This window comes from Mirounga leonina, unplaced genomic scaffold (genome assembly GCF_011800145.1).
Source record: "Mirounga leonina isolate KUSES-001 unplaced genomic scaffold, KU_Mleo_1.0 Mir_154, whole genome shotgun sequence".
In the NCBI taxonomy this organism is placed as follows: Eukaryota; Metazoa; Chordata; class Mammalia; order Carnivora; family Phocidae; genus Mirounga; species Mirounga leonina.
The window spans coordinates 32142778-32163072 of record NW_023270389.1 but is presented as its reverse complement, the minus strand read 5'-3'; the positions used below and the strand labels follow the sequence as shown (position 1 = coordinate 32163072).

The 20295-nt window shown below is 35.9% G+C and overlaps 1 protein-coding gene across 2 annotated transcripts in view; it reads right to left on the bottom strand.

Annotated features, from left to right (window-relative positions):
* ASPM (assembly factor for spindle microtubules) overlaps window positions 1-20295 on the bottom strand; it is a 69095-nt gene that overhangs the window by 46993 nt on the left and 1807 nt on the right. For both annotated transcript variants that reach the window (XM_035010398.1, XM_035010399.1), the window contains exons 2-9: window positions 18958-19101; window positions 15413-16895; window positions 6212-6316; window positions 5665-5811; window positions 4273-4515; window positions 3681-3748; window positions 1063-1204; window positions 372-502 (exon numbers count right to left, since the gene is read on the bottom strand). In XM_035010398.1, coding sequence (XP_034866289.1) covers window positions 372-502; window positions 1063-1204; window positions 3681-3748; window positions 4273-4515; window positions 5665-5811; window positions 6212-6316; window positions 15413-16895; window positions 18958-19101 — 2463 coding nt within the window. The remainder of the gene's footprint in view (window positions 1-371; window positions 503-1062; window positions 1205-3680; window positions 3749-4272; window positions 4516-5664; window positions 5812-6211; window positions 6317-15412; window positions 16896-18957; window positions 19102-20295) is intronic.

Below are 20295 nucleotides of genomic sequence, written 5' to 3'. Positions count from 1 at the left end.
TCATATGGTAATAATGTACATCTATTTCCAATTTAAGGCCTTTTAAAAAATTGCTCATAATTAATAACAGACTCCAAAAATTAGAATTCATTTGATAATATGCTAAATTAGGAAAGAAATTTCCCCTCCAGTTAATTCCTCAGAGTTCTCAAATCAACAAAACTTAATAGGGTTGTGTGCTGGTGAAAGGTCAACCAGTAAGTTAGGCAGGGTTAGAACTACTAATAAAACAGACTAGATAGGTATTCCTATCCTATTCCACTCCAGAGTACTCTTCTTTGGGAAACTTAGAAGTTTTTAAAGAGAAAATAACAATAAAAACAAGTCAAAGTCTTAAATGTGAAATATAAAAGAGAAAATGAACACTATACCTTGAATTCAGCATCTTTACAGAAGAGACAAGGGTCATGATCAATAAGTTTGGATATTTTGGCATAATCAAGGAAACAAACCAACAGCAATAACTTTTTCAATGTAAACTTAGACAAAGCTTCTTCATGACCTTAAGTAAAAGTACAAAAAAGCATAGCAAGTTAATCTGTGAAAGACAAGTTTCACCTTAAAATATGATAACATACTAACAAAGAAAAGTAATAATAAGCACAAATAGAACACTATGTGCCTTTCTTAGTGCTTTAAATGTATGAAATTCATGTAATACTCATAAAACTGTATGTTTCTAATATTTCCAGCTCATGGAGGAGAAAGCACAGACACAGAGATATCAAGTGATTTAGTCTGTCTCATGCAACAAATTTTTAATAAGCACCTACTCTATGCCGGTGGCATCCTAGATGCCACATTTATAGTAACAAGCTAAAAGAAATATGATCTCCACAGGGCTTACAGCCTACTTGTGAGGAGAGGGTGGGTAGAGACAACAAAAAGGTAAAAATAATTACAGTGATGGAGGAAGTGATGGGGAATGATGGGTGTAAAGAAAGGGAGAATATTTATACTGGCATCTCTAAGAAGGTAAAATTTAAACAGAGACCAGAAAGAATAAGAAGAAGCCATTTATGCATAGTGTGGAAAGAATGCAGTGGAGGCAGAACTACTCACCATCTCTATATAGATGAGGAACGGTGGGGTGTCTATACTCAGCGGCTATATCAGGATTCCAAAGTAAGCGATTCAGAATAAACACAGCCAACCCCATGACATCACTGTTGTCTTCCAAAGATAGAAGTTCTCCAAAAATTGTCTGAAAAGAAATTAAAGTCAAGACTATGTGACCTTTAAGAAGCAAAAGGATACAACAAGGGGAGAGCAAACTACAATCTTCTAAGGATTTGGCAATGTTCTATTTTCTAAGTAGTATGGAAATAACATGGGTATTTGCTAAATAACCTCTTTAAACTTTATATGCTTTGTGCATTCTTTAGTGTATATGGTGTACGATGAAAAAAGGCAAACGCTCAGGACTAAGATAAATTCTTAAAAATCATCTGACAAACCATATTTACATTTTAATTTTTTCCTTCAAAGAACTATCAAATGTAGGCATGTTGTTCAAATTCAATTTTAATTATCTTACTAAGTATATCATGATGGTACAACAGAAACTTAAATATTAAAAGTTTTCTAATAGTTAACGGGTAGAAACCCATCTGCAAATAATCTAAAATGATAATTTGGGAAGTTCAGATCTGTTTATAATTGATTTTTAAAAATTTTTTTATTATGTTCAGTTAGCCACCGTATAGTACGTTATTAGTTTTTGATGTAGTGTTCAATGATTCATTAATTGCGTATAATTGATTTAAATATGAAATTTAACATCAATATGCTTATTACTGATTTTTTTTTAAAAGATTTTATTTATTTATTTGACAGAGAGAGACACAACGAGAGAGGGAACATAAGCAAGGGGAGTGGGAGAGGGAGAAGCAGGCTTCCCACCAAGCAGGGAGCCCAATGCAGGGCTCGATCCCAGCACCCTGGGATCATGACCTGAGCTGAAGGCAGACGCTTAACAACTGAGCCACCTAGGCGCCCCATTATTAATGATTTTTAAAGCAATTAGAAAAAACTAAAACCATATCAAATTATATTTTATAACTTTACATTGACCAAACGTAGAGATAAAAGCATGGAAAATATATGCCAAAATAGAAAAACTTTATCTTTATTTACTAATTTTTTTGCCTTTGATGTTTTCTTAAAATCCTCAAAGGTCATGACCACCACCAGAACCTTAAGGTGTTCATAGTTACTCATCCCTCCTTTCCATCTAAAAGGATTATACATTCCCACCAACCGACATGGACTTGCTGTGTCCCTTGTGGGAGGATAATATTCCTACCTCATTTGTGTTTGGCCAGATAATGTGCTCTGGCCAGTGGAATATGGATGGAAGCGACATATACTACATCTAAGCAGAAGTTTTATTTTTTATTTATTTTTAGAGACTTTATTTATTTATCTGAGAGAGAGAGAGAGACAGCGAGACAGATAGCAGAAGCCGGGGAGGGAGAGGCAGAGGGAGAAGCAGACTTTCTGCTGAGCAGGGAACCTGAGGCGGGACTCGATCCCAGGACCCCGAGATCATGACCTGAGCCGAAGGCAGACACTTAAACAACTGAACCACTCAGGCATTCCCAAGCAGAAGTTTTAAAAGGAATTACAAATTTCTACTAACTCTCTTGCTTTTTACCTTGGCCCAAATAGAGGGGTTCTACTCCAATTAAGGTTCTAGAATTATTTGACATGTGAAAGCAGAGCCAGCTGATATGTAATTTTCTGATTAACAAAAAGCATACTAAATTGAAATAAGAAAACTTAGCAATGATACTATCAAACTGTGTGACCTCAGTAAGCTTATCATTTGTTCTCTTTGGGCCTCAATTTCTTGATAAATAAAAGCCAAATTATTGTTAACAATTCCTTTCAGTACCAAAGATCATTCTATTCTAACACCTGGAATAAGCTGAAGAATAGAATATCCTACATGACAATGGCAAAAAGCCTAAAGAAAATGTAAAAGTATACTAGTAAAAGATGAAAGAAAACTGGAAACATAGAGCATTTTTAAAATAGAATCATATCTTTAATAGTCAACTACTAGTGTCTTTTTCATTCAGTTAGTTTAAAACTCTAAGTATTACTGAGCCATGCGCTAAGTGAAAAACTCAAATTTGACAACATTTTTACGAGAAGTGTTGCATCAAAGTGGTTACAAGTTTAGGCTCTGGCATCAGATGGGTATAGATTCAAATCCTGACTAATAACTGGCATAAAGCATGTCACTTAAAATCTAAGCTTCAGTTTTGTCAGTGAAGTAGAAATAATAAAACATACCTCACTGGGATTTGAAGAGGTTTAAATTAGAAAATATATTTAAAACAGCCAAGTATATCATTTGTAAAAGCTCAAAAAGGAGCTTACAATACTTATGATATCCAGTACCAAATTATATATATTTAAGAAAACAGGAAAATTACTATGTGATGATATGGCAATAATATATACTGGCAAGATCTAATTACCTACTAAGTATTTATTAAAGGACCTTAAATTTTATACTGAAAGACCAATGAAGCTAACAAAATGACTTTATAAGTGAAACCATATTTTATTAAAAAATCTATTAAAAATACATAATAAGTCTACTAAAGGTATATATAAAAAAAGTATATAATAAAAAATATAAAATTTCAAAAATGGAAGCATATACTTACCTCTAGGCCGATTCGTAGCCATAAAGGATTATATGACAACAGCCAATTCAGGACTTTTTGCCGTTCTCCTGAAATGCATGTGAAAAGCAAGTAAGCTCAGACCACTAATCAAATAGAGACAATAAATAAAATTTTATGGAGAGAAATCAGTGGAAAATAGGGATAATCACTTATACGAAATGAGTTAAATACATGCCATTCTTAAATATATATGATCATATTAAAGTACATGAGATTTTAGGCAGCGAAGTCAAATCATGTATATATTTGACTCTGAAATATAAAATCTTTAGTGTTTTTAAAGAATTAATCTCAAGTGGTGCCTGGGTGGCTCAGTCAGTTAAACATCTGACTTGATTTTCGCTCAGGTCATGATTTCAGGGTCCTGGGATCAGCCCTGCATCAGGCTCTGCACTCAGTGGGGGGTCTGCTTGAGGATTCTCTCTCTCCCTCCCCCCTCTCTCTTTGGCCCTCCCCTAACTCATGTACATGCATGCTCTCTCTCTCTCAAATAAATAAATCTTTAAAAAATATAAATAATCACATCTTTAGATATAAAGAATCTTTATAGAGATTTCTATAATCTTCTTACCCACATCTTTCCAGAGGTGTCTATCTTTTCTAACAATTAACCGCCGAGCTTCAATTTCAATTTCAAGCTTCTTAATAGCTTTAACCATTTTTTCAGAAGTAAATAAGCGACATGCTGCACGACGTAATCTATTCAACCTGCACCGAGCAGTATAAGCTCTGAGAGACATTTCATCTTTTGTAGGAGCTCTAAGAACACTGATTTTATGTTGACTCTCCACTCCCAAAAGAGTAGCAGCACTTACTGGGCAAAAACAAAAGGAAGAATGTTTCTGGTTAAACAATATATACAGATGTCCTTACATCCAGCAATAAATGCAAATTTCAGATGGCCAAAACAGGGTCTATTCTCCGCCCCTTCCAAGCTTGCTCTTTTCTTTCTTATCTCAAAATATGGGTGTCACCATTCACTCAGTACCCTAGGCCATTCTATCTTTGCAACTTGGGGCTCTACCTGCAAAATGGATCTCAAGTCTAACCACTTCTCACAACCTCTATCACTATTACCCAAGTTCACATACTATCATCTCTAATCTACGCTAATGAAATAGTCTCCCAACTAGTTTCTCTGTTTCCATCCTTTTTAATAAATTAAAAAAAAGAAGTCTCTAAAGAATGTGACTTTAAAAAATCAATTAAATTTTGAAATGCAACTTGAATTTTTATAAAACATATTTTCTCTCAAGAAGAAAACTGAAAATCAGGCTGTGTTTACTTTTGGAGAAAAAGAAAAGCTGCCTTAGAGATTGTCTTGCCAAAGGGCCTTTTAATGTAAACATGCTATACAGTATTCTCTAACAAATACAGACAGGCCTCTGAACACTGCAACAAGGAGAAATTATGTTTCCTTAGCTTGAGTCGAACTGATCCTGTAATTTCTATGCAGGAGTGTCACAAGTGAAGTTTCCTTCTCTCTCAGGAAAAAAGCCTTCAAATGTCTGAAGGACAGCATGTTTCCATCTTATTCTACACCTGAGTCTCCTCTTTTCCAGAACATGCACTGAGACGTTTGCCATAGAAGACTGTTAGATTTATTCACCAGGACATTGTACTTTATTAATGTGGTAAAGAGTGAATTGGATTTCTTAGTAGCCATGTTTCACTCTTAACTCAGACTGAATCTATATTAAAATAAAACTCATTCCCCTGAAAGGCTGGAATTGCATTGGCTGATGAACAAGAATGGAAAGCAAAAGGAAAAAGCAAAGTTTAGTACCTTCAGTAAAGAATTCCCTACAAATTCTCACCTACACAATCTTTAGCATTCATGTCAATGAATTAGCGAACCATGCCATTAACTATAATATATATGCATAATTAAAAAATGACAATTCATATTAAGAACTGTTAAAACAAGAGCATTATTTAATTTAAACATTAATTTAATGTTTACCTTCAGAAATATTTGTTTTTACTGTGAAGTCATCAGGAGTTAATATAAAATTTAGCCACCAAGTAAAGCCCTGCTCCTGCTTTTCCTTCCAGCGTTCATCATAAAACATGTTTTTTGCAGCAAACGGCATTGGGTGTCTAGGAATATCTAAGAATACAGTTGGTTTATTGTGTAAGAAATTCTCTTTTAAATTATCATGCAATATATAGCAAAAGACCATTTTTCACTAGCAAAACCACCTTTAAAACACTGAACAATATTTGCTTTTCCACTACTTGCTAAAAACAGTTGAAAAGGTTTTAGGTATAAAATATAATCAAAGTTTGAAGGAAAAAAGTACCACTGTACCTCCTGGTTATTTAAAAATCCTCACCATGAGTTAATTTCACCGAAGTCTAAGGAAATATCCTGTTATTTGAATACACATATTTACAATTCTCCAAGGCTTTAATTCAATAAAAAGTATCAATTCATTTCTACTTGAAATGCAATTAATGCTTCATCCCATGTCAGTTTTTCAGTTACTTAAAAAATAATGAACACTTACCTGTTTTTAATGGTTTTATGAAGGTCAAAGTAGACTGTGCCACAGCAACAATGGGTTTGGTCCTTTTGTTTGTTTTAGAATTGGGAGTTCTGTATACTAATGAATCTAAAATAAATTAGAAAGCAGAATAATAGCACTAAAAATGAAATACATTCCATGAATGAACTGTTTTAAAGTTGAATTTAAGTTCTTCAATATCACATCCATTTAGCAAATACTTAATAATTACTATGTGTCTGGTACTATGCTATGAACTTGGTGGTCAATAAAACCTACATCTGGGGCGCCTGGGTGGCTCAGCTGGTTAAGCGATTGCCTTCGGCTCAGGTCATGATCCTGGAGTCCCGGGATCGAGTCCCGCATCGGGCTCCCTGCTCGGCAGGGAGTCTGCTTCTCCCTCTGACCCTCCCTACTCTCATGCTCTCTCTCAAATAAATAAATAAAATCTTTAAAAAAATAAATAAATAAATAAAACCTACATCTGGAAGTTACAGACCAGAAGCTACACTTTATCTTGTGTCTGCAGAAGCTATGATTCACATTCAATCACCATTTATTGTATGTATATATTGCAGATTCGGTGCTAGGTGCTGAGAATGCAGAATTGCAGATATGGTCCCAGCCCTTGGAAGTTGTCAGGCTAGTAAAGAAGTTTAAAAGAAATTATAATACACTACATAAAGGAGAAGTACATTTAAGCAGCTATGAGAACAAGAAGGGAAAGCTAACTTCACCTAGAAGGGTAGGACAGCCTTCCTAAATGCGAATATACTTGAGCTGACTCTTAAAGTGGAAGTCAGGCATGAGGAATGTGACCTGTTGACAGAACTGCAATGTGGCTGGAGTAAAAAACACCTATCAGAAAAACAATAGAAGAGGTTTAAAAAGTAGAAAAGAGTTAAATCGTAATAAAAATAGTGGCTAATGTTTGAATACTTTGTTGCAGGCACTATCACAGTCTTTTAACATAGAATACCTCATGTAATCATCCTGGCAAACCTCTCAGAAGTGTACTATTATTATCCATATTTTATATAATTAGGATACTGGAGCTTAGAACAATTAAGCTACTTGGTAAGGTCACACAAGCTAGTAAGTGGCAGAGCTAGGCAGTATAGGCCCAGAGCCTGCACTATTAATCAGTTTGATGTACCTGGTATGCCAACAAAAGATTTAAATCTAGGAAGTAACACCATCGTTTACATTTTAGAAAACAGTGGCCAATGGAATAAAAGTGGTTAAGACTAGAGCTAGAAAGCTAAGAGGAAGCTATCACAGTGGCCCAACTTAGCTATTATGAGAATTTAAATTAAAACAGACGCAGTGGAGATAAACTAGAAAGAAGAGTTATTTTAATAGTAGAACCTACAAGCCTTAATAATCACTGGCTAGGCGAATGGTAAAGAATGAGAACTTCAGAGGATTTCCAGGTATCTAACCCAGGTGACTGAGGGAGATAGCATGTGGTATCTACAAAGGAAACTGCGATAAAAGTCACAGTGGCAAAGTGATATAGTTTATAGGTTAATATAGGTTATATCAGAATAGCAGTTCACTCCCTCAAAAGCAGATTTCATACCAGATGATACACCTACTAAATATAAACAAAGAGCTAAGAAAAGGCAGAAGAGAGCAAACTATGACCCAAAGGCAAAATCCAGCCCACTGCCTGTTTTTATATGGTCTACAATCTAAGATTAGTTTTCACATTTGTAAATAATTGGGGGAAAAAAATCAAAATGATTGTATTTTATGACACATGGAAATGACATGAAATTCAAATTTCAGTGTCCATGAATAAAACTGTATTGGAACACAGCCACATTTATTCATTTACACATTGTTTGTGGCTCTTTTTCCTTCTATAGTGGGGGAGGTTCAGTAGTTGTGATAGAGATCATTTGGCCTGCAAAACCTAAAATATTTATTATCTGGACCTTTAGAGAAAAAGTTTGCTTAGTTTTGATTTACTGGGATTGCAAATCTACGCCAGTTGTGAAAGTAAGGAACACAGTCAAATTGTGACATATTTATGAGGTTATACGTCTCTTTGTATTTGAACCTTTTAAAAATAAAGAGGGAAAAGTCCTCATTCCAAAACACCACAGAATCTGGTACCTCTGCATGGAATCATTTTATTCTGTGGGAATGCTTTCGTGGGACCATCTCACAGCTCCTTACCACTCAGAAAGGCCAAGTAAAGTGCCTCCCTTTCTGTGCTTCCATGATTCCCTGGGCATAGCTCAGTCAGAGGACTGAGAGCAGCTTGAAGACAGGAATTATACCTTTTTTCCTTGTATCCATAGATCCTAGAACAATGCATAGCACACAGTAGGCCCCTTATCAATACTGAATAAATGTATCTTGGAAAATTGACTTCTTTCTTTGCTCTCATGGGTTTGCCAGATGGAAAGAGTCAGTTATTCTTAGTGAGTGTTACCATGCTTTCATATGGGCTCATAAGTCAGATACTCAGTGTGTCCAATTCTCTTTAAACCTCACAAAAAGGCCCAACTAGGTGGCCACCTTAAAGAAACTCATTCATTCATCATTTATTGTACATCTCGTAGGAGATCACAACAGGTATAGGTATGTTCTTTATTCTCAAAGAATTTGTTATCTGGTCAGATAATATCTATAGGAAACAAGAAATACAAGCAAAGAAATAGAGTTAACATACGAGATGTTACATATGCTGAATTCAAATTTGCTGAAGGAGCATACCTAGAGGGAAAGCCATCAAGGAGTTAATAAAAGTTGACTACAGTACTTGAAACAAGTGAAAGATTTGAATTAGTGAGAAAACAATAGGTAAGAAAGTTAACAAGAGGATACATGGTCAGGAATAAGACACGGATGCCCACTCTTGCCACTTTTATTCATCATAGTATTGGAAGTCTGCACTAGAGCAATTGGGCAAGAAAAAGAAATAAAAGGAATCCACATTAGAAAGAAGTAAAAATGTCACTACTTGCAGATGAAATATTATATATAGAAACTCCTTAAGACTCCATCACAAAACTGTTAGAATAAACTAATTCAGTAAAGATGCAGGATACAAAATCAATATACAAAACTACAAGACACTGATGAAAGAAACTGAAGACACAAATAAATGGAAAGATTCCAGACTCATGGATTTAAAGAATTAATGTTGTTAAAATGTCCATACTACCCAAAGCAATCTACAGATGCAATGAAATCCCTATCAAATTTCCTATGGATTTTTCACAGGAATATAACAAATAGTCTTAAGATTTCTGTGGAACCACAAAAGCCCCCAAATAGCCAAAGTAATCTTGAGAAAGAAGAACAAAGCTGGAGGCATCACACTCCCTGATTTCAAACTATATTACAAAGCTATAGTAAACAAAACAGTATGGTAGTGACATAAAAACAGGCACACAGATCAGTGCAACAGAATAGAGAGCCCAGAAATAAATCCACACATACATGTTCAATTGATTTACATTCAAAGGAGGGAAGAATATATAATATACAGTCTCTTCAATAAATGGTATTGGGAAAACTGAACAGCCACATGCAAAAGAATGAAGCTCTACTACTATATTATGCACAAAAATCAACTCAAAATGGACTGAAGACTTGAATGTGAGACCAGAAACCATAAAGCTCTTAGAAAAAAAAAACAGGCAGTAAGCTCCTTGACTTGGTGATGATTTTTTGGATCTGACATCAAAAGCAAAGGCAACAAAAGCAAAAACAAACAAGTGAGACTATATCAAACTATAAGCTTCTGCACAGCAAAGAAAATCATCAACCAAATCAAAGGTAACATACTGAATGGGAGAAAACTCTGATGGGGGTTAATATCCAAAATATAGAAAAAGAACTCAAACAACTCAATAGCAAAAAAAAATCCCCCAAATAATCCAAATAAAAAATGGGCAAAAGATCTGAATAGACATGTCTCCGAAGAAGACATACAGACGGCCACCAGACACATGAAAAGATATTCAACGTCACTCATCATCAGGGATATGCAAATCACAACCACAATGAGCTGTTATCTCACACCCGTTAGAATGTTTACAATCAAAAAGAATTAATAGTGTTGGCAAGGAAGAGGAGAAAAGGGAACCCTGGTGCACTGTTGGTAGGAATGTAAATTGGTACAGCCAGTGGAAAACAGTATGGAGGTTCCTCAAAAAATTAAAACTAGAGCTACCATATGATCCAGCAATTCCACTTCTGGGTATTTTTATGAAGAAAACAGAAACACTGACTCAAACAGATACATGCACTCCCATGTTCACTGCAATATTACTTACAATAACCAAGATACAGAAACAACCTAAGAGTCCCTTCAATGGGTGAATGGATAAAGAAATATATATATATATATATATATATATGGGATATTATTCAGCTATAAAAATGGATGAAATCTTACCACTTGTGACAACATGGAAAGACCTTGAGGGCATTCTGCTAAGTGACATAAATCAGACAGAGAAAGACAAATACCATATGATCTCACTTATATGTGAAATCTAAAACAAAAACAAAAACAAAAACCAAGTTCATAGATACAGAGAACAGATTTGTAATTGCCTAAGGTGGGGAGGAGTGGGGGTGAGGGGGGTCAAAAGTATAAACTTCTAATTATAAAATACCTAAGTCATAGGGATGTAATATACAGCATGGTGATCAGTTAATAATACTGTACTGCCTATTTGAAAGTTGCTAAGAAAGTAAATCTTAAAAGCGCCTGGGTGGCTCAGTTGGTTAAGTGACTGCCTTTGGCTCAGGTCATGATCCCGGAGTCCCGGGATCGAGTCCCGCATGGGGCTCCCTGCTCAGCGAGGAGCCTGCTTCTCCCTCTGACTCTTCCCCCTCTCATGTACTCTCTCTCTCATTCTCGCTCTCTCAAATAAGTAATCTTTAAAAAAAAAAAAAAGTCCTCATCACAAGAAAAAAAATTATGTAACTATGTATGAAGTTAACAACAGCAAAAAAAAAAAAAAAAGGAAGGAAGATAAATGATGGAATGACAGGACTAGCATGGCAAAGAATGTTGTGGAATATAAGTTAGCAGGCAGGCTGGCTACATAGAGGTCACATGAGGACGACCTTAAATGGCAGAATAACAAGCCTGGAAATAATCTGATAACAGCAGAGAGCCACTCCAAGTTTCCTGAGCAAGGGAGTGGGAAAGCCAGATATTGGATACCACTCATTGCCTCCATCTATTTTGGCACATCAGAAATTTGAGGCCAGTGGATCCCAATCACTATCATCTTTGGTCAATGCCCAAAATAAAATCCTTACATTTACCTGTTCCTTCTCTTACTTAAACCATAACAGTATAGCAAAATATGGCAGAAAAAACATTTACTTTGTAGTTAGGGAGACTTGAGTTTCAATTATAAACTTAATTTTAGTAGCTTCTGTGACCTTGGGCAAGTTAGTGGCCTTTTTGAGTCTGATATAAGGGAGTTGGAGAAGGAAATCATTCTATATAGATGGGACAATAAACTTGAAATACCCTAAGGACAGAGCATGTTTGAGGATTCAAGGATAACAAGGAAGCCAGGGTGGTACAAGCAGAGTGAGCAAGGGGGAGAGAGGTAAGAGTGAAGTGGGGAGATGGGTGGTAATACAAATCTTACAAGGCCTTGTACATCATTGTAAAAACTTTGGCTTTCAGTGAAATGGGAAGCCATTAGAGGGTACAGAACCAGAGAACATCAGAATCCAACTCATTTTTAAAGTATTACCCTGGTTGCTATATGGAAAATAGACTATAGAGAAGCCAAAGGTGAAAGCAAGATCTATTAGTAGGCTCTGCAATGAGAGACTAAATCAGTGCCACTGGAAATGGTGAGAAGTGATCAGATTCTGTATTTAGAAGAAAGAGAAGATAGGATTCATTGAAGGACTGAATTTGGAGTCAGACAGACTGAATTTATAAAGAGAAGGTTGGAGAGAAATATACTTAAGGACATTACAAGGTTTGGGCCTGAGATGAGAGGTCCCAACAAGTATTGTGATGGGAATGACATGCCAGGTAGGAGTATCATGGTAGAGGGGACAGCAAAGTTTGGCTTTGGACAAATTAAATAAAGATGTTCACTAGACAGTGAAGCAGAAATGTTATATGTTGGATAAAATAAATTTGAGGTCCATCCTAAAGATACAAAATTGGGAGGCCTCCATGTATGGATAGCACTGAAAACTATGAGATGGAATGAGATCACTAAGGGAATGAGTAAGACTCTGAATATGAAAAAGGGGGACACCTGGGTGGCTTAGTTGGTTAAGAGGCTGCCTTCGGCTCAGGTCATGGTCCCAGAGTTCTGGGATTGAATCTTGCATCCTTGCTCAGCAGGGAGCCTGCTTCTCCCTCTGCCTGCCGCTCCCCCTGCTTGTGCTCTCACTCTTTCTGACAAATAAATAAATAAAATCTTCCAAAAAAAAAAAAAAAAGAGTATGAAAAAGGGTCAGTAACTAAGCCTTCACTTACTGCAAGATTTAGAGGTTGGGGTGATAAAGAGCACTCCACAAGGAAAACTGAGAAGCAACAAGTAGGAAAAGAACCAGGAGGGAGTGGGGATGGCAGCATCATGTGTTCCAAGAAGACAGAGGTTCAAAGTATCAGTTTGTAATAGTTCAAGATGAAGATTGATAAATATTTATCAGATTTAATAGTGTGGAAGGAGGTTTTAATAACCTCGACAAGAAAAGTTTCAGTAGTCAAAACCTGACTGAAGTGGGTTCAAAAAAGTGGAAACAGCTAATACAAGCAACTTTCTAAATGATTTTTTTACATTAAAAAGCACCTTTTAATTCAGGTAAATGTTTACACATAAAAGTATACATATCTCAGTGAACAATGACAAAGTAAACACTTAGGTTCTTTCAAGGAGTCTTGCTCAAAAGAAAGCAGAAAAATGGAGCAGGGGCTAAAGGAGGGATAAATGGTATTAATAAGTTTTCGTTTTTTAAGGGATGGAATAACAGCATATTTGTATCAGAAATGACTCAGTAGGGAGCAAAAAACTGGAAGATATGGGAGAAAGAAGACAATCACTAAAGCAACATCCTTGGGTAGAAGGGCACAGGATCTCTCGTACCACTAAAGAGCCCAGCCACATCGAGTGCATAGACACTTCATGCTTTAGTAAGTGGGAAGAAAGCAGTGGATGAAACACAAGTAAGGGTGGTAAATGTCGAGTGTGTTAAGGTTTTCTTCAATACTTCTACTGACTCAATGAAGCAAGAAGCAGATCATCAGCTTAGACAAGGTTCAGAGGATTATCTCTGGAGCCTAACTGCCTGGGGTAGAACCCTAGCTTTATCATTTACTACCTCTGCGATCTTAGGCAAATTATTCAACTTCTGGGTGCACTGATTTCCTTATTTTGAAAATGTACTGATAACAATTATTTTGTGTGATTGTTATTAGTATTAAAGGAGGTAATAGCAAAGCACTTACAACTGGGTCTGACAGAAGACATGCTCAGTAAGTGTTACCTACTATTCTCAATCATGGGAGAGGAGGAAAGAAGAGTGTTAGAGGTTTCAGGAGAAAAGAAGGGAGAGATGAGACAGTCTGTAGCAAAGTGTAAAAGTCAATAAATCCAAAAAGACATAGTCAAAAAGAGTTAAGGGCTTACTTGAGATTTGTGGTCATTAATTTAAAGACCAACCAGCAAGATTCAGGCACAGAGCAGGTAGAGTTGGACTGGGATTGGAATTTGCTAGACAAATATAATGAGGGGAAGAGAGATGAATCGAATGATCATGAGTTATGTAATCCAAGCTGTAGAAGTAGGAAAGTAAGGACATGTCAGAGTGAGGGCTGCTGAAACCATGATGGATTAAAGGATTGTATGTGTAGGAAGGGGAGAAAAAAATGTTTGAGTTGGGTTTCTAGAGAAAATGCTAAAATCATAGAGATGGTGATTAGAGATGGAGATGTTTTTAGGACTAAGTACGTTGGAACTAAAAGGCCCAGATATTGGAAAGATCCTACAAGGATTTTGAAATGATAAAAAATAATGATGGTTGTTTTGGAGAAGCCAAGTTAACCAAATGTAAAAATCTTGAGAGTAGTCTTTCATTATTACAAAGAGGAATATAGGTGGAAGAGAATGAAAAATGAACTTCAAGTTGTTTTGTTGCTGTTTGTTTTCTTTTCGTTTGCTTTCAAGGATAAAGAAGAAAAAAAATAGTCTAGAAGTAGATGTGAGAAGGAAGGTGGACCACTAACCCATCAAGAGGCCCAGGGTCAGAGGAATAGGAAAGAAAACAGACACAACTTGAGAGGGTTGCAATGAAAACAGTGTTTTCAGAAAAGCCAGGTTTCAGCAAGGTAACAGAATGAGAGAATGTTTATAAAAGACAATGCTAATGAAGGACCATGAGTTCAGAGGGCACACAGTTTAAAGAGCTGGAGATTAGGGGATGTTCAAAGAGAAATGAGATAATAAATGAGAGTATGTTCAAATTAGGGGGATGTTCAAAGAGAAAGGAGATAATAAATGAGAGAAATGAGATGTGTGATACTTCTTGGGAGTTCTAGGATTCATTTAAATTATCTGCTAAGTAAGTAGTGTGATTCATTTTCCTGCCTGGAACTTGACTGTCATGAGGTAATTTGGGTTAAAAGGGCATGATGGAATTAGTCCTGTTTTTGAGGCAGACTTGATGGTAAGGCTGCGAGTAGTGGGGAAGGAACAGTGATGTTTTTCCCAAAGGAATGCAGAGCTCTGGGACCCTATCTTCATTCATAATTAATGGCTAAGTAAAGTCTGAGGGAGAATAATGTCAGGAGGTGCACAGAGTATGCAAAGGCCTCTTTTGCATTTTCTCAGATGGTATGATGGGGGCCAGGCACATCACTGGGTCTTCCAGTCAGGGCTTGGACCTTAGTGAGGCAAGTAAAGTACTTCCCCTGGGTATAAAACTTGAGGGGTGCCAAGTAACTCTGTAATCAAGATAACTATTATAATGCAGTTTTTTTTTAACTGAAATTAATGCAAAATATCAAAGTTTCATTAAGAACAAGATCAAAACTATTTTAGGATTTGGCCCCATCTTCTGCTAAGCAAACTGGTAAATGAAAAGTGCAACTTAATTCAAGCTTATCAATAGGAAACTTACTAAACCAAAAGAAAGAGCAAATATGCACCCTATAGGTATAGTTTCATTAAAGATTTTATAAACGAGACTCACCAGTTTTCTTCTTCAGGTTTAATTTCTCTCTGTTCATATGTTTTGAGATGGGTATTACCAGTTTTTTCATTTTTTTACCAGTTGATGTTTTAGATTCCACAGGAGAAAAATGGATTCTTTTGATTTCTTGTACCTCTGTATGTTCTGTAACTGTAATTCTAACATTTGCTTCGTCCCTGTCTCCCTCACTCTTTCTTTTACGGGCAACTAAAGTGGTTTTTGAGGGAGGAGTTATTACATTTTTATAACTTACAGATTTATTGCATACTGGATCTATAACTGGAAGACAAGATTGAAAACCATCTTTCTCTTTTTGATTATCTGTTACTGTTTCAAATTTGCCTGCTACACTGTTGAGACATCTTTTTGCCTTTGGTTTATTAGTCTCTTTTTGGTTTTCTCTGGTACAAGTGGGTTTACTTTTAGTAACAGTAGCAGAAAGTATTGGGCGTCTTTTAAGTTTATCATGGCTGTAACTAGAAATATCCTGAATTGCAGAAAATTTAGGTTGATTTTTTGTAGAACTGTAACAATTTGACTTCATTTCTAAAGCTTTGGGTTCTTCAAAAATAGCTTTGGGAGATTCTGAACCCTGACATTCAGGAATATGAGGTAAAACTCCATTTGTTCTCTGATCTTGAGGAGACTGTGAGAACTGAGAATTTTTATTTGATGATGGTGATAATTTACATGTTTGCTGAGATATACATATATATGCCATATTATCTTTTACAAATTGATTTGGGGATAGAATTGGATTAATTGACTCTGATTCTAGATCCTGATTTAGTCCATAATTATCATTTATGAAAGAATCAGGACTTAAGATTGTCCGGTAATTGTCATGTACAGTTTTTGATTCCAAATGCACATGCTTTGAATTATTATTCATGAACGTATCTGATGAAAGACACGCCACCACCTCTAGTTCATTATTAGCTGCACGGCTGTTATTTACAAATGAATCTGGACTTAGAAAATTTCCTTGGCTTTGTGTAATGTTCAAAGTGGAAGAACAGTTTGGGGTAAGAATAAGTTTACTATTCTCTTCAATTTGGCCATTAATATTATTTGTGGAGTTAAAGGAAGTTTCATTTGCAACTTTCTCACTAAAATTAAAATCTTCCAAAACGCCGGCACCTTCTACTTTCAACAGCTCCCCATTTTCACAGGCATGAAGAGATGTGTATGTTGTAGATCGACGTACAGAAAGAGGCAAGGAAGTCTCACTATGGCATTCTTTGAAAATGGGACTAATAGGTGATATTGGTATTTTATTTTCTTCAAGGATTAAAGAACTGTTTTCTGTTAGGGAACAGCCTTCATTCATAGCCAAATTTTCACAAGCTTGTAGTGGGTTCCTAACTCTGTCAACATTTTGTGAAACACAAAATGTTTTGTTAACATTTTGAATACAGGAAATCCTCTTATTACTTGAAGAGGCTGACATTTTCTTCTTATTACTCGTATTCCAAAGACTCCTCTGCAAAAAATAAGCAAAACATACAGGTTAAGTTGATAGCTACTGAATATTACCTTTAAATTAGCAATATTATATATGTTACCTCAAGACTTATCAAAGTAATCTTTCAGAGGAGTTAAGATGATGGAGTAGTAGGGGGACCCTATGCTTGCCTTGTCCTTTAAGCACAGATAGATAAACAATCATTCTGAACACCCAAGATATCTAGAAATAAGCCTAATCAAAGAGGTAAAAGATCTGTACTCTGAAATCTATAGAACACTTATAAAAGAAACTGAAGATGACACAAAGAAATGGAAAAACATTCCATACTCATGGGTTGGAAGAACAAATTTTGTTAAAATGTCCATACTACCCAAAGCAATCTACACATTTAATGCAATCCCTATCAAAATACCACCAGCATTTTTCACAGAGCTAGAACAAACAATCCTAATAGTTGTATGAAACCACAAAAGACGTGAATAGCCAAAGCAATCTTGAAAAAGCAAAGCAAAGCTGGAAGCATCACAATTCTGGACTTCAAACTCTATTACAAAGCTGTAATCATCAAGACAGTATGGTACTGGCACAAAAACAGAAACATAGATCAGTAGAACAGAACAGAAAACCTAGAAATGGACCCACAACTATATGGTCAACTAATCTTCAACAAAGAAGGAAGGAAAGAATATCCAATTGAAAAAAGTCTCTTTAACAAATAATGCTGGGAAAATTGGACAGGCACATGCAGAAGAATGAAACTGAACCACTTTCTTCCACCATACACAAAAGTAAATTCAAAATGGATGAAAGATCTAAATGTGAGATAGGAAACCATCAAAATCCTAAAGGAAAACACAAGCAGAAAACTCTTTGACATTAGCTGTAGCAACTTCTTACTCAAAGGTCTCTGAAGGCAAGAGAAAGAAAAGCAAAAATGAACTATTGGGACTTCATCAAGATAAAAAGCTTCTTCACCGTGAAGGAAACAATCAATGAAAGTAAAAAGGTAATCTAAGGAATGGGAGAAGATACTTGCAAATGACATATCTGATAAAGGATTAGTATCCAAAATCTATAAAGAGCTTATCAAGCTTAACACCCAAAGAACAAATAATCAGGAGATGGGCAGAAAACAAGAACAGACATAACAGACAATTCTCCAAAGAAGACATCTAGATGACTAAGAGACACATGAAAAGATGCTCAACATCACTTATCATCAGGGAATATAAGTCAAAACCACGAAGAGATAGCACCTCACACCTGTCAGAATGGATAAAATTAGCATAGGAAACAACAGATGTTGGCAAGGGTGCAGAGAAAGAGGAACCTTCTTACACTGTTGGTGAGAATGCAAACTGGTGCAGCCACTTTGGAAAACAGTATGGAGGTTCCTCAAAAAGTTAAAAATAGAACTACCCTCCGACCCAGCAATTGTACTATTGGGTATTTACCCAAAGGATACAAAAATACCGATTCAAAGGGGCACATGCACCTTAAAGTTTACAGTAGCATTATCAACAATAGCCAAATTATGGGAAGAGCCCAAATGTCCATTGACTGATGAATGAATAAAGAAGATGGGTATATATACACAATGGACAATTAGTCATCAAAAAGAATATGTTGCCATTTGCAATGAGGTGGATGGAGCTAGAGTGTATTATGCTAAGGGAAATAAGTCAGTGACAGAAAGACAAATACCTATGATTTCACTCATATGTGGAATTCAAGAAACAAAACAGATGAACATAGGGGAAGGGGGAAAAAAAAAGAGGGAGACAAACCTTAAGAGACTCAACTATAGAGAACAAACTGAGGGTTGCTGGAGAGGAGGTGGGTGAGGGATGGGCTAAATGGGTGATGGGTATTAAGGAGGGCACTTGTGATGAGCAATGGGTATTATATGTATAAATGATGAATCATTAAATTCTACTCTTGAAGTCAATATTACACTATATGTTAACTAGAATTTAAATAAAAATCTGAAACAAAAAAACACAAACAAAGACTTCTCAAAATTTTTACATGTTCTTATTTCCTTAGAGTAAATCACAGAATGATTAAAACTGATTACCTTTTTCTTTTTCTGCTCTTCTGCATTTCCTAGTAATATAGCTTGGTGTTTCAGAACATCATTTACAAGAAATGTCACAATCTCTCTTACTCGGCCTTCTTTTAATGGTGTCCAATTAACAGAAATAACTATTTTTTCTTTAGGCTATAATCAAAGAACACGTTTTGAATGAGTATAAAATAGTGATGCATAATAATCAAAACATATTATGTACAGTTTAGAATACAGTAGATGATTAATAATTGTTAGTCACCAATGCTCTACACCCTAATAAGTTTAGTAAGTCAAATATATTTTCTTACCCTATCTAATTTCATTATAAGGAAAAAAGCCACTAATAGTAACAAGGTTCAACAAGAAAATAAAATTATAATAAAATCTTAATTGCATCTACACCCCATAGCCTGGCAGGAATTTGTTAAATGCAAAACCCTGACAATGACAAAACAAACTGTGTCCATCGTTTTTCAGAGGAAAAAAGACAAGTTTTGTTTTAAAGTAGAAACCATAAAACATCATAAACAGCTAGTTTTACGGACTCCAGGAAACAAACTGAGGATTTCAGACGGGAGGGGGGTGGGGAGATGGGTTAGCCTGGTGATGGGTATTAAAGAGAGCACGTACTGCATGGAGCACTGGGTGTTATATGCAAACAATGGATCATGGAACACTACATCAAAAATTAATGATGTGGGCGCCTGGGTGGCTCAGTCATTGAGCGTCTGCCTTCGGCTCAGGTCATGATCCCAGGGTCCTCGGATCGAGTCCCACATCAGGCTCCCTGCTTGGCGGGAGGCCCGCTTCTCCCTCTCCCACTCCCCCTGCTTGTGTTCCTGCTCTCACTGTCTCTCTCTCTCTCTCTGTCAAATAAATAAACAAAATCTTTAAAAAATAAAAAAATAAAAAAATAAAAAAATTAATGATGTAATGTATGGTCACTAACAAACAAACAAAAACTTTAAAAAAGTGAACTGTTTTACAAAACAGCAAATTCTAACAAAATAAATTGAAAAACCCCATAAAACAACTCTAGTCCGCATAACAAAAAAAAAAATAAAAAGTATTATATAGATGGAAAAAAAAAAATCTATCTTCGCATAGAATGAAAAGCAGGCATTCCTAAAGTAGAGGGGAGAGACAGGTTCTTAAAGTGTAACTGAACCACTGCTGGCTCACAAGTTAATGGACCTCAGATTAGAGCTCTTCCCACTACCTTATGAAGCAGTTGTATAGACTAGTCAGACTCCCTCAGCTAATGGTTTATTTTCACACTTTCAGAGGTTCTCAATGGGAAGGCCACAGCAGTCAAATAAGAATATAAATTCTCTAGCTTTTGGT